Here is a 12821-nt window from a genome sequence, read left to right on the forward strand (position 1 = left end):
TTCCATGAAAGATACATAATAGCAATAACTCCATGGAAATTAAAAAAAAATTATACAACAGTATTATTAAAGGAAAATAGCAATACATCAAATAAAATTTATAGGATATATGAGTTTAGATTTGTGAAATATGCATTCTCATTAAAAGTTCAAAACATATGAAGAAATTTTCAAAAAAGGAAACACAAGTTCTGAAATCATTATAATAATGCTTGAGACCTTATCATCACCAAAGTGGTACAAATTAAAACAAACCAGAGGCATGGATTGACATCCAAATATAATTATAAATTATATTCTACTAAAAGAAAGTCCTTTACTAATAGCTTTCTGGACCACTGACGTTACAGTGAGACTTGGTCCAAAATAACACCAACATTCCAAATTAAAAGAAAAGCAAAAATATAATCCAGTTTCTGGCACACCATAAAATTAACAAAGCTTGTTAGATTCACTTCAACTAAGACTGAAGTTATGGGACAAGAAGAATGATTATGACCATAACAAGAATCATAAAAAGTAAAGAAGGAGGTGTATTTTGAGGGACAAATACTGAGTTCCTTTTGAACTTGCAGAACTGAAGATCAAGCCTATGGATATACATATAAGGACAGGTAAGTGGCACAAAATGGAAGGCTTGGAATCAGAAAGACTCATCTTTAGAAGTTCAAATCTGGCCTCAGCTACTTATTAGATGTGGGAACCTGGGCAAGTCACTTAATCCTGTTTGTCTCAATTCCTCATCTGTAAAATGAGGTGGAGAGGGAAATGGCAAACAAGCCTACTCCTGTATCTTTGCCAAGAAATCACAAAAAGGGATCAGCTATGACTGAAAAACAACTAAACAATAACAAAACATTATACGGGCTAGAAATGTCCAACAGGTAGTTGGTAAAAAGAACTGAGAGCTTAGGAAAGCTTCTAAGGAAACCACTTGTTATTAATAAAGGATTTATTCTTAAATCAGCTATTTATATCATTAAATCATTTGTATAGTTAGACCACCAACTTGTTGGAGCAAAGAACAAAACTATTACAAGGTAGAAAAACAAGAGAAAACAATATTATTGGCATATTATTATAAAACAACTCCAACTTGACCTAAGTTATCAAAACTGAAAAATAGGAAATGGACAGAAGAAAATAGTTCTATATTGATCACATCTATTCTGAAAATTTCTTTGCATGCTTTGAACTTTTAATTGTAGAATGAGAATGCTTTTCAACTATTCTTTATATACTTCACAAATCTAAACTCCTCATATATCCTATAAATATTTTGTTTGATCTGTTGCTTTTTTCCTTTAATAATACAATTAAATCCAATTGTCATGACAAGGTAGAGAAAAGAGCTTTTTATGTTTTAGTCAGAAAACACCTGACTTACTTGCCAAGTGAAGAAATTTGGCAGCCAGGACAACAATAGTTTAACAGTATTTAAACAATTTTAGAAAAGAATGGTGAAAGGTCATCAGTATTACTTCAAGATCAAAAGAAGCAGTAAAGGGAAAACCAGGTTAAAGATATCTAGAAAATAAACTATGACTAAATTGAATTCATAACATTACTAAGATGATTCAACACAAGGAAAATGATACAGTCCACATAAACATCAAATTTGAATATAGAAAAACAGGACCAAACAAAGCACTTATAAAAATCCTAAAAAGAACAGAGATAAAAGGGCTTTTCTTTAATATGATCAAATCCATATATTTAAAACAAAAGTTAGTACTATTTCTGATGGAGAAACACTAGAAGCATCCCCTGTACAAACAAGGATAAAGCAGATCTCTTTTCTCACCCCAATTATTTGACATATTTCAAGAAATATTAGCTTTAAAAATAATACAAGAAAAACACTGTTAATGGTAACACTAGCAAAGGAAGGAGAAAAATCTCTATATTTGGATGGCAAGATGCTACAGGAGCAGAAGCCCAAGTAACTAGCAAAGAAGCTATTTAGGAGAATAGTAGACACAACCATGTAGCAATTTATAAAATAAACTCATAAAAATTATTATCATTTCTATATATTTTTTAACAAATAAGAAATAATAGAAAAAATAAAAGGAATAAAATTCATTTGGAAAAATACAAGGCTTACAAAAGAAATAAGAAAAAAGTACAAATAAAGGGAGTGTAGCATTACTAGAGCTTAAACTACGTTATAAAGTAGCAGTCATGAAAACTATGTAGCATTGATTAGAAACAGTAAAGTACATCAATAGGAAAGACTAGATTGGTAATTAATTACTCCCCAAATAGCTCAGTACTTAGCCAACCCAAGAACATAAATTATGTGGAGAATGCTTTCCTTTTAGCCAAGGACTGGTGGGAAAACTGGAAAGCAGTCTAGCAGAGATTAGGTTTAGTATTAGTGACACATATCAAATACCACAATATGCTTCAAATAATAAGGCAAACTTTATATTTGAAAAAGATCAAAGAAAAAAGAACAAGATAAGGTACAATTCACAGCTATGGATGGAAAAAATTAACTAAATAAGAGATACAAGAAATAATTTTTAAAAAGAAATTGAATATACAAAATTTTAAAGTTCTTATACAAATAAATCAATGTATTAGAAATAAAATCAACACAATTGGAAACTCTTGGGTGAGAAAATATTTAGACAAAAATATCTTATATAAAAAAAACCTGATGTTCAAAATGTACAGAGAATTGATCAAAATGCATAAAAACAACAAAAGCTACTACCAAGTAGACAAATGGTCAAAGGACATGAACAAAATGTTTTCAAAACAAGAATTGCACAGTATAAAATAACCACATGAAAACATGTATCAAATCATTAAGAATTTTTAAAAAATACAAATGAAAACAAATTTGTGGTTTCTCCTCACATTCAACAAAATGGAAAAGATGACAAAATATATAACAGTTGATAAAGCTGAATTAGTTTACCCAAATCTGATAAGCAACTTGGTATTATGCCACAAAAGGAAAGTCCAAGGAGAGACTTAACTAAGTAAAGCCATTTCAATCAAGCACGTTCAAGAAAAGTGAAAGAGGATAAAGTACATTCTCCTGTCTCCCTCTTTGCCCCCAAAAGATAGCCAACATCTCCAGAGATTACTATAAAAAAACTCTTCAAATCACTTAAGACAGTAGAACTAGAACTTTTGATCTCAAAAATTATAGTACTGGATTTAATTCTAGAGAAAGTTGGAATGATATTGAATAAAACAAAGCAACTGCACTAAATCAAAAATATAAAGGAGGTTTGTACTCAAATAATACTTTGTATGAGGCTTTATGTCAGATGCTGGGGACAAAATGAATTATTTCTGATCTTAAAACCTTTCTGACCTTTGGGCAAAAACCCATGTACACAAATAAATAAATGCAAACTATGCATAAGATGACACTTGAGATAAGCTTTGAAGGAAGCCAGAGGGAAACCAATCTGGAGAGTACTGAGGTTAATGGCATCTCCCAAATCTGTTCTTTTTTCATCACTAGTCAGCCAGGCTATTTCAATAGTATTCTATTTGATTTTCTTACTTCTGGTCTCTGTCTTGTGCAATTTATGCTCCACATCAGTGTACAAATAATCTTCCTAAAATAAAGGTCTGATCATGTTACTGCTTTGGGCCAAATAACTTGAGTGACTATCTATTGTGGGTAGGATAGGATAAAATACAAATTTCTCAGACTAGCAGTTAAAATTTCACATGGCCTATACAATTCTTTTGTGAAGTAATGAGTAGAATATGATGGAAGGGTGGACTTGGAGTCAGTAAGATCTGAGTTCAAATCCTGCCTCAGATCGTTACTAGCTGTGGCACTAGGAAATTAATTTAACTTCTCTGTGACTTAATTTTCTCATTTGTAAAATGAAGGGATTGTACGAAATTTCTAAGGTTCTTTTCAGTTTTAAATCTATGATTCAATAATCATTTATTAAGCAACTATGCAAAGCAAGAAGCATTAATAACTGGAAGAGGATGTAAAAATTCCAAAAGCCAGATGGCAGAAGGAAAAGTTTTTCAGTTAAGGGGACAAGCTTGTTCAAAGGGATATAGATGAAGGATAGAATGTTATGTACTGGGAATTCCAAGCAAGCCAGTCTGCTGGGTATCTGGAGTAAATGAGAGGGTATAATGTGAAACCAATAAGGGAAAACAGATGTTAGCAAGATTGTGAAGGGTTTTAAATTCCAAATAGGAATTTGCACTTTATGTAGAAGCAAGAAGTCACCATGCTCCTTGAGCCAGGGAGTGATATAACCAGGCTTGTGCTTTAAGAATATCAGTTTGGCACGTATGTGGAAGGTGGCTTAGTCTGTCTGGCTCTAGAAGGGATTAATAGGTGGTACAGTGAAAAAAGTGCTGGGTCTGGAGTCAGGAAGACAAATCTTTGTGAGTTCAAATCTGGCCTCAACTACTTAACCAGTTGTGTGACCCTAAGCAGAGGTCACATAACGCAGTTTAAAAAAAAAAAAAAAAAAAAAAAAATCCCAATGGAGTCACAAAAAGTTGGACACAACTGAAAACTACTGAACAAGTCCTACTTTTCGTTACCAGGTAGGTTATGCTAATAGTCCTGGTGTGAGGTTATAAATATCTGAACTAGAGAGGTTACCATGTGAAATAGAGAGAAGAGGGTTGAAGTTGGAGACAAAGGTGAGGAGACATCGAATTGTGTATATAGCAGAACCAGTTTGTGTAAAGATGAGATAGATGATGACATCATGTATTGAAAATGATCTTTAGAACAGTACATCTAGAATGTTAAGTGTTTGAGAGTAAGCAAAATATAATAAATAAGCTTAGATATGTAGGCTCTTGCTAGATTATCAAGGGTTTTAAATAAGAAATAAAACAAATGAGCTTGTATTTTACTCTGAAGGCAGTGGAGAACAATTGTATTGAAAAGGAGAGTGATATGGTCAGACCTATGATTTAGAAATATAGTTACATAGAGAAAGGATTAGAGAAGATAGAAACTGAAAATAGGAAGGCCCCCCCAAAAGACAATTATAACAGATCATGAAATGACTACAACTCAGATTGGTATGGAAAGTATAACATTTTAAGTATTAGTAAATTTTAGTATAGAATCTTGCTGTGATAAAAATTATCTGACCAAATGGAGAATTCGTAAAAATATAATAGGAAACTTACCCCCTGGTCTCCTCCTCATGACCTTTGCCCTTCTGGATCTTAATCCATTGTTCCAGTTGCAACATTGAATTAGTTCTCTGTATAACTCTATCAGACTCGATATGAATTGGCATAGTATTGTGATGACTTCCACTTCTAAGGTCTGCAAGGCTAATGTTGACTGCTTTAGTATCTGAACCATTGGTCTGAGCTGTCCTGTAGCGTCCAGGCTGATTTGTGTTGGTTGTTAAACTCTCATATTCAGAAGGCAAAGAATTCATTTTTACACTATTAATTTTTGTTAAAGGTCTATCTTGACCATCCTTCTGAAACCCATATTTTTCAGCTTCTAAGGCCCTTTTTTCTTCATTTTTTCTTACTTCTTTCTTTTTCTGGTTGCTTTGTGTCTCTGGTTTAATTAGCACCCTATGGTTGGAAATATTATTGACTTCTCTAGTTGGCACCTTCTCAGATGTTATTTTATCCACTCTGAAACCAAAAAAGAATTATAGGTGATTTAGTAAAAACAGATACAATAATAAATGATATTATTGTTGATGTGAGGTTCAAATTAAATAATTTAGTGAACTATTTAACAAACCTTTATGGGTTATATAAATGTAAGTTATCATTATTATTTTTTCCCTAAGACATGCTCTAGGAAAAAAACAATTAAAATCACTTTTACTAATATGCCAAATGATTATAACTCGTGGTGATAGTGGTGGGAAGTATTCACGGGAGAGGAAATTTTATAGTGGACTACAAATTTGCATAAATGGAATTATACTAAAATATAAGTACAACATGGTAATGCTTTTATTACAAAAAAGAATGTTATACACAATTTCAAACATATGCAGAAAATTTGGATGAAAAATGTTTAGAAGCAACAAAAATGGTTAACAAAATTGGACCAAGACTAGTGAGAAAAGATGATAAAACAAAGGGGAATGACATTAACATGTGGCAAAATGATTTTGTGTTTACTTGGCAGTAAAAGTAATATTTTAGAAAATGTTTGGAAAATTATTTACTAACGGAGACTATATAAGCCTTCATCCTCCTCTCCAGTACAGAGTAATCATCCATTTATCTAGTGCTGTGTTTTTAATTACCCAGAAAACTTATATTCCATGTTTTCCCTTCAATTTATATCACTGGATGGATCATTACTTAAATGATTAATTACTTAATTATTTATAATTATTACTTTAAAACCTTTCATTTTTTGATTGAAAACTTTGATTAGGCTGATGTCTAATTTATGCCAAACATTTTCTTCTTTTAGAAGATGCTAAATACAGCAGATTACTAATTAAGACAGTTTTCTTCTTTTGTTAGATACTGAGTATTCTTCACTTTAAATTTAAGTATTCAATTTATGCCATATGGCTTTTCAAATTCCAATATACTTAGTGGGAAAAGAGTTTAGTAAGCTTTTTAAAATGTCAGGGTATTTATGTGATGCTATGGCAGAAAATGGTATTTTTACAAACAAATCAGAAGGGTAATATTACAAAAATTCAGGGAAGCATTTATATTGGCAAGCAAGCTAATGTTCTTTTAAAATATAATTTTCTTTAGTGGTTCTGCTTCTTGAAAACTGTGTGTTAAAAGTCAGAAAGATGTCTTGTATGTGTTTTCCAGGCTACCTGAATATTTAAATATCTGCATTATTGTAATGCATTATGTAATACTGTAAATATTCATTATGTAAGTAAAAAAAAATATCTCAAAATTACACACACTGAAATCTTAAAAAAAATGAATGGAACAAAGACACTAAAACAAACAAAAATATTTTAAAAATGTAAGCTCTAATTTAAGATTGAACTTAGTCATAATCACAGCAACCAAAGGAAGGATGGGAAACCAGTTAGAATTAGAAATTGTTTACACAAGACAATTTGCCCATTACTGGCTAAAGAAATTTAAAAACAAACAAACAAAAAACACATCATGCTCTAACTGGTATCATTGTTTCCATTCACTTTTTTTCCTTTAAAGTCAACCTGCATGATGTGGCCAAATTTATTTGCCTAATCCTTAGGCTGAATCATATACCTCTATTAAAAAATAAATAAATAAATAAATCTTCAGTATCTTCTTATTGTTTGTAAGGTAAAATGCAAACTTTTCAACCTGACAAACAGAGATGTCCAAAATGTAATTATATATAGCCATTTGATCTTGATTTAATTCTGTTCCCCTTCTTGCCCTCTAGGTCCTAACCAAACTAGATTCTTAGCTTTCTCTTGATTTTACATTCTTGTCTTCCTTATGTTTTTAGAAAATGAACATCATATCTGATATAGATTTTTCCACATCTTCCTGTTGAAATCTTTTTCCTTAATGGTTCAGATTATTTACATATCATTTCTTTATTAAACATTTTCTTATCATCCTAGCTAAAAATTGCATCTCTACTTTCTTATACATTCTGTGTAGAACACCTCTCAACTCTTATCATAATCTACATTATAGTATACTTTTCTGTAAATGTTTTACTTACTACTTCCATCACTGTAATATAAATCTTAATGCCTTGTATGAATAGTAAGTGATTAATAAATCCTGGCTGAATTACTTTATGTTTAACATATTTGTTGTATACAGCATATATTCAATTTGTATGTATGTACTAATTAAAAAATATTTATACATATCATGGGTTTCCTTCAAATTATTTCTTCCCTGATATATTTTCTTTTCTTTTTTTTTTTTTTTTAAAGAAAAATTCTTTATTGTGAATAAGTACAATTTGGAAATGAATTATAGCACTTCTCTAGTCCTATATGTTCTTACCATAAGCCATAGGCTGAAGGAAACAAAAACCTTGGGGGTGGACCTGAAAAAATCTCCACCCTCCTGGATGTCCTTCTACAACTTTTGAAATGACTCCAGACACAAAGAGAATTCTCCAGAAAGATTTTGGTCTGAAGGCTGGATAGCAGAATGTAAAGAGTGGAAATGAGCTGATCCAGAATGTTATTCAATTTGAGGTTCCACATTCTTAGAAGGGCAACTGATGAGTTCAAGCTTCTCTGTCAATGTTTTTTGCCTGTATACCACATTGTTGTTATTGTACAAATTATTCTCCTACTTCTTATTTCAGTCTGTATCAATTCATATCTTTCTCTAAAACCATCTTCTTGGTTATTTTTTAGGCTTAATAACATTGCAATGCATTCACATAATGTAATTTGTTCAGTCATTCCCCAATTGTTATGTACCTCTTACCTTCTGATTCTTTGCCACAACAAAAAAACCTACTACAATATTTTTGCATGTATGGATTTTTCCCTTCTCTTTCTTTCTATGATCTCTTTGGGATACAGACCTAATAATATCATGGAATTGCAAAAGGTATACATAGCTTAGTGACATTTTGGGAATAATTCCAAATTGCATTCCAAAATGACTACCAATACAATATACTGTTGGTGTGCCCACCAATAAAGCATTAAAGTGTCTGTTTTCTTTTTTTTTCTTTTATTAAGGCTTTTTTATTTACAAAGCATATGCATGGGTAATTTTTCCGACATTGACCCTTACAAAACCTTTTGTTCCAAAATTTCCCCTCCCCCCAATATATTTTCAAAAGAGTTTTATTTAATTTATGGAGTTTAAGAAACAGATTTTACTTCTATCACTTTTCAAATTGTATACTAAAGTGAATTATAATTTCAAGTTTAAATAAATGAGATAGGAAGCATTTTAAAAATAGTTTGTTTGGCATTCAGTGTGTGTATGAGCGCATATGAAACCATTATATACTAACAAGAAAGAAATTAGCAGGAAAAAATTTTTTAAAAATTCATGAACTTATATTATGAAAAACTGACAAATATTACTTAGATGTGTCATGAAAACACTTGATATTAAAATCATAAGCAAAAATTAAGTAATTTATTTTTCATGTAATGAAATTATGTGAAAAAATAATTCCCTTTTGGGAATTAAAAGAAATTATCTTGATGAAAAACATCTGGGTATAATTTTATTCATAACAACTAAAAATTTACTTACCTGAAATTAAAGGTAATTCTGTAGGAAGAAAAAACATTGAAGTTTGAACATTAGGAGTCTGGACTCATCTCTAGTTTACTGATAGGTGAAAATGAGTTCATAAGAAAGATGGGTGGAGAGATCAAGAAAAGTTCTCAAGGATGGTAAGCTGGCATTAAGAGTTGAGAAAATCTACTAATCCTCATCAACTGAGGACATAGATTTCCTATGATAAAGATGAAGCTTATGAGGCACTTGTACAGATACACATGCTCACAGAAGCAAATGGAATTATAGGGAAACCTATTCAAATGAATGGAAGAAAACACAGACTGAGAATCTGCTACTTTTTCTGAGTGCATTTACCTTTTGACAGGTTCTGTCTGTACAAGTGCAGCATCTAGCATGGCTTTCATCCACAATTCCATTTCCTTTCCTGTATCAGTGCAGAAATAATAGGTCCGCATGTTTGGATGGGCAGCCTGATTGGAGATGACATGGCCATTTAAAATAAAAACACGAGGATCTGGTAAAAGAAAAACGGGGAAAATATTAAAAGTTTTTCTTCATCTAGCTTCCTTTTATTTCTTTAAAATCTAAATTGTCTATTAACAACAGAAAGTTTATTTTTATTTCAGGAAGAAACTGTTACTTTTAAAATAATGCATTTTTTTTAACCTTGCTTATTTCATATTTTTAATATAAAAGTAAGATATTAGGTTAAAGGGAAGCAGAAATTAAGTAGATGGGTTATAATCTGAGTCTAGCCTTAGAAAATTTTATTGCTGGTTGAGAATTTCACTTCTATTTATCTCAAAGAACACTTAACTCACTTTGGGTTAGCCAGTAATCAGTGGCAGAGTAAATTGAGATTCAAATTTCCTAACATTCTTCCTTTCCTTAAGCAATTTTACTCAGTCATGAACAGTTCTCCTTAGAACAAGTTGTTTTAAGATAAGAACAAGTTAAGTGGTCTGAGCACTTGAGAGGAAAAATACATCTTTATTTTCATTAACTTCTAACTGAAATTTATTATTTCCTTCAATTAGGAATATAGGCAACAAGTACAGGGAGATCCATAGCTTTGCCAAATCACCAAAGGCATCCATGACACAAAAGATGTGCCAAATTAAGATTAAAGTGAAGCAATGGAGAGAAATATTATATTTTGGATGTTTCCTTTTCAGGTTTGGAATTTAGTGAAGGGAAGATTTACCAATTAATTGGATACATTTATAATGCTAGGAAGTCAAATAAAAAAAAAATTAAAACCCAAACTTAGTCTGGGAACCTAGTTTATTTTATTTTATTTTTTACAACAATCATATTAATTGGGAAAGCTCTTTATTTTGGGTTCAACAAAACAGTTGTTCATGAAACTAGCAATTATAAAATCTATACTAATACATATAAAATTTGGACAAAATTTTGAGAAATAAAGTAAATGATATCAAGATTGAATTCTGACTTACCATTTTGACATGCAGTAAGGCTTCTGAGATTGTTGAGTGGCTCATAATTCCAAATAAGCAAATAATACATTGGAGAGAATTTGAAGCATAAATTATTGTTCTTATCATGAAGATACAAAATATACAAAAAACTTTAAGAAATCAATATTTAAAACTATATGAAAAAGAGTATTTTTTAAAACTAAATTTCAACATAATGCCAAATAAATACTTGATATTAAGTTCTGGATTTTGAATAAATAGTTAATCTCTAAAATGAACACATTTTAACATTAAGATGAAATTATTATCCTAAAAATTGAATTTTCTATAATAATGTATTTAAGTATTATAAAATACTCAGTAGTTAATATAAATCTTCGTGATAACTAAATTTTCTAAAAATGAAGAAAAAGAACAAAAAAATTATCCCAAAATTTTATTTTTCTAATAAAAATTCAAAGACAGAGCATAAAGCATGTGTAATATATTCCTTACCTTAAAAGCATGTTTTCGATTAATGTGATCTTCAGAGGTAAGCATGGCTATTTGAAAACTAGGTAAGAGAATGCTTCCCAGTATGCCTTCTTCTTTTTCATCTAAAATATATTTAATCAAAATTAAAAATGTTTCCCTAAAACAAGGTTCTTCTCAAAATGGTTCAACACATATATTTATATATAACAAAAGTGTATGCATATACATATATTTAATTAAAAACAAAGATATTTAAAGACACATACATATATATAATTTTTAATGATTATATTAATTATATCCATAAAGATATGTTCTTTTTAAAAATATTTTAAAAGCTTAATGGAAATTCTGCAAGATACTGGAGGATTCTATGGTTTAGTGGAAACAGTACTGGGTTTAAGAATAAGAGGGCCTTAATTTGAGTCCTAATTTTGCCATGTAACATTAAACACGTCACTTATTCTCTAGACCTCAGTTCCTTCACCTGAAAAACAAAGAAGCTAGATTAAATAATTGAACCTCCAATCCCCTTTCCAAATCTAAATCTATTAGAATATTATTCATTTAGGCAGAGAACTTATATCTTTGCAATAGCCTTTTAAATTGGTTTCTCAGTCTCAAGATTCTCTGTACTCCAAGTTCAAGTGAGGATCTGATTACTGTTCCATGATAGATGAATTTTCTGAATTCTTGTAGCTGAATTCCTTTTCTTTGATGTGAAAAATGTGGAATTGGGCTATAAGGGTATTCCTGAAAATCTTCATCTGGCAGTTTCTTTTAGGAAGTGATTCTTGGATCCTTCTATTTTCACCATATCTTATGAGTTCTAAGTAATGTGGGCAATTTCCATCCGTGATTTCTTCAAAGACAGTATCTACCATTTAAGGAGAAGTAGTGGTTTTCAGGTAGTTTAATTATTCTTAGATTATCCTTCCTTGGCCTGTTTTCCTGGTCAGCTGTTTTGACAAATGATATTTTATATTTTCTTCTGGGTTTTCAGTCTTTCAGTTTTGTTCATGTATTTCTTATGATCTTGTAAAGTCACTGACTTAATTTGGTCCAATCTAATTTTGAAAGTCACTTGAATAAACTTTGCAATTCCTAAATCAAGCTGTTTGCTTTCCCTCCCAAATGTTTTCTCTATGGATTGGATTAAGAAGGGATTTTTAAACTTAATTTGTGACATGGATTCCTTAGGCAGTAAAGTAAATTGCTTTTAAATGTACATAATAAAATATGTAGGGTTACAAAAGAAGTCAACTTGATCAACTATGCAAGACTTGATTCTTCTCAGTGGTTCAGTGATCCAAAACAATCCCAACAGACTTTGGACAGAAAATGCTATCTGAATCCAGAAAAAGAACTAAGGAGACTAAATGTTAATCAACACATTCTATATTCACTTTTTCTTTTTTCTAACTCTCCCAGTCTTTTCCTTTTGCTCTGATTTTCTCTCTCAACATGATTCATAAAGCAATGTGCATTAAAAATAAATGTTAGGATTACTAGGTGAGAACTCAGGTTGTCTGGACAATGACAAGGTGAGAACTCAGGTTGACTTGATTAGAGGAGCAAGCTCATTGGTTGGAGTACTTCTTCCCAGAAGCCCTTGCATTATCCCATGCCCATTCTCTGGGAGGATAAAAGAGGACACCACTCCAGAGATAGGAGAAGTCTCTGCATTACATCAGGCCTGACGAGGCTCTCTGCAGGAAGGGAAATCACTTCTCTGGACAAGAGTTAACAGCA

The 12821-nt window shown here is 31.0% G+C and overlaps 1 protein-coding gene across 37 annotated transcripts in view; it reads right to left on the bottom strand.

The window, feature by feature from the left end:
• The window catches only part of PLEKHA5 (pleckstrin homology domain containing A5), a 176365-nt gene that overhangs the window by 62237 nt on the left and 101307 nt on the right, over window positions 1-12821 (bottom strand). For 18 of the 37 annotated variants that reach the window (XR_012482460.1, XR_012482461.1, XM_074268912.1 and 15 more), the window contains 4 exons: window positions 11091-11191; window positions 9508-9623; window positions 9163-9180; window positions 5152-5619 (listed from right to left, as the gene is read on the bottom strand). Coding sequence is in view for 35 of the 37 variants with exons in the window: in XM_074268912.1 (XP_074125013.1) it covers window positions 5152-5619; window positions 9163-9180; window positions 9508-9623; window positions 11091-11191 (703 nt within the window). In the remaining 2 variants the exon portion in view is untranslated. Of the gene's footprint in view, window positions 1-5151; window positions 5620-9162; window positions 9181-9507; window positions 9668-10613; window positions 10755-11090; window positions 11192-12821 lie in introns of those variants that run through there. The other 19 variants (XM_074268917.1, XM_074268918.1, XM_074268913.1 and 16 more) reach the window with 2 other exon arrangements.

Source organism: Sminthopsis crassicaudata, chromosome 5 (assembly GCF_048593235.1).
Source record: "Sminthopsis crassicaudata isolate SCR6 chromosome 5, ASM4859323v1, whole genome shotgun sequence".
Classification (NCBI taxonomy): domain Eukaryota; kingdom Metazoa; phylum Chordata; class Mammalia; order Dasyuromorphia; family Dasyuridae; genus Sminthopsis; species Sminthopsis crassicaudata.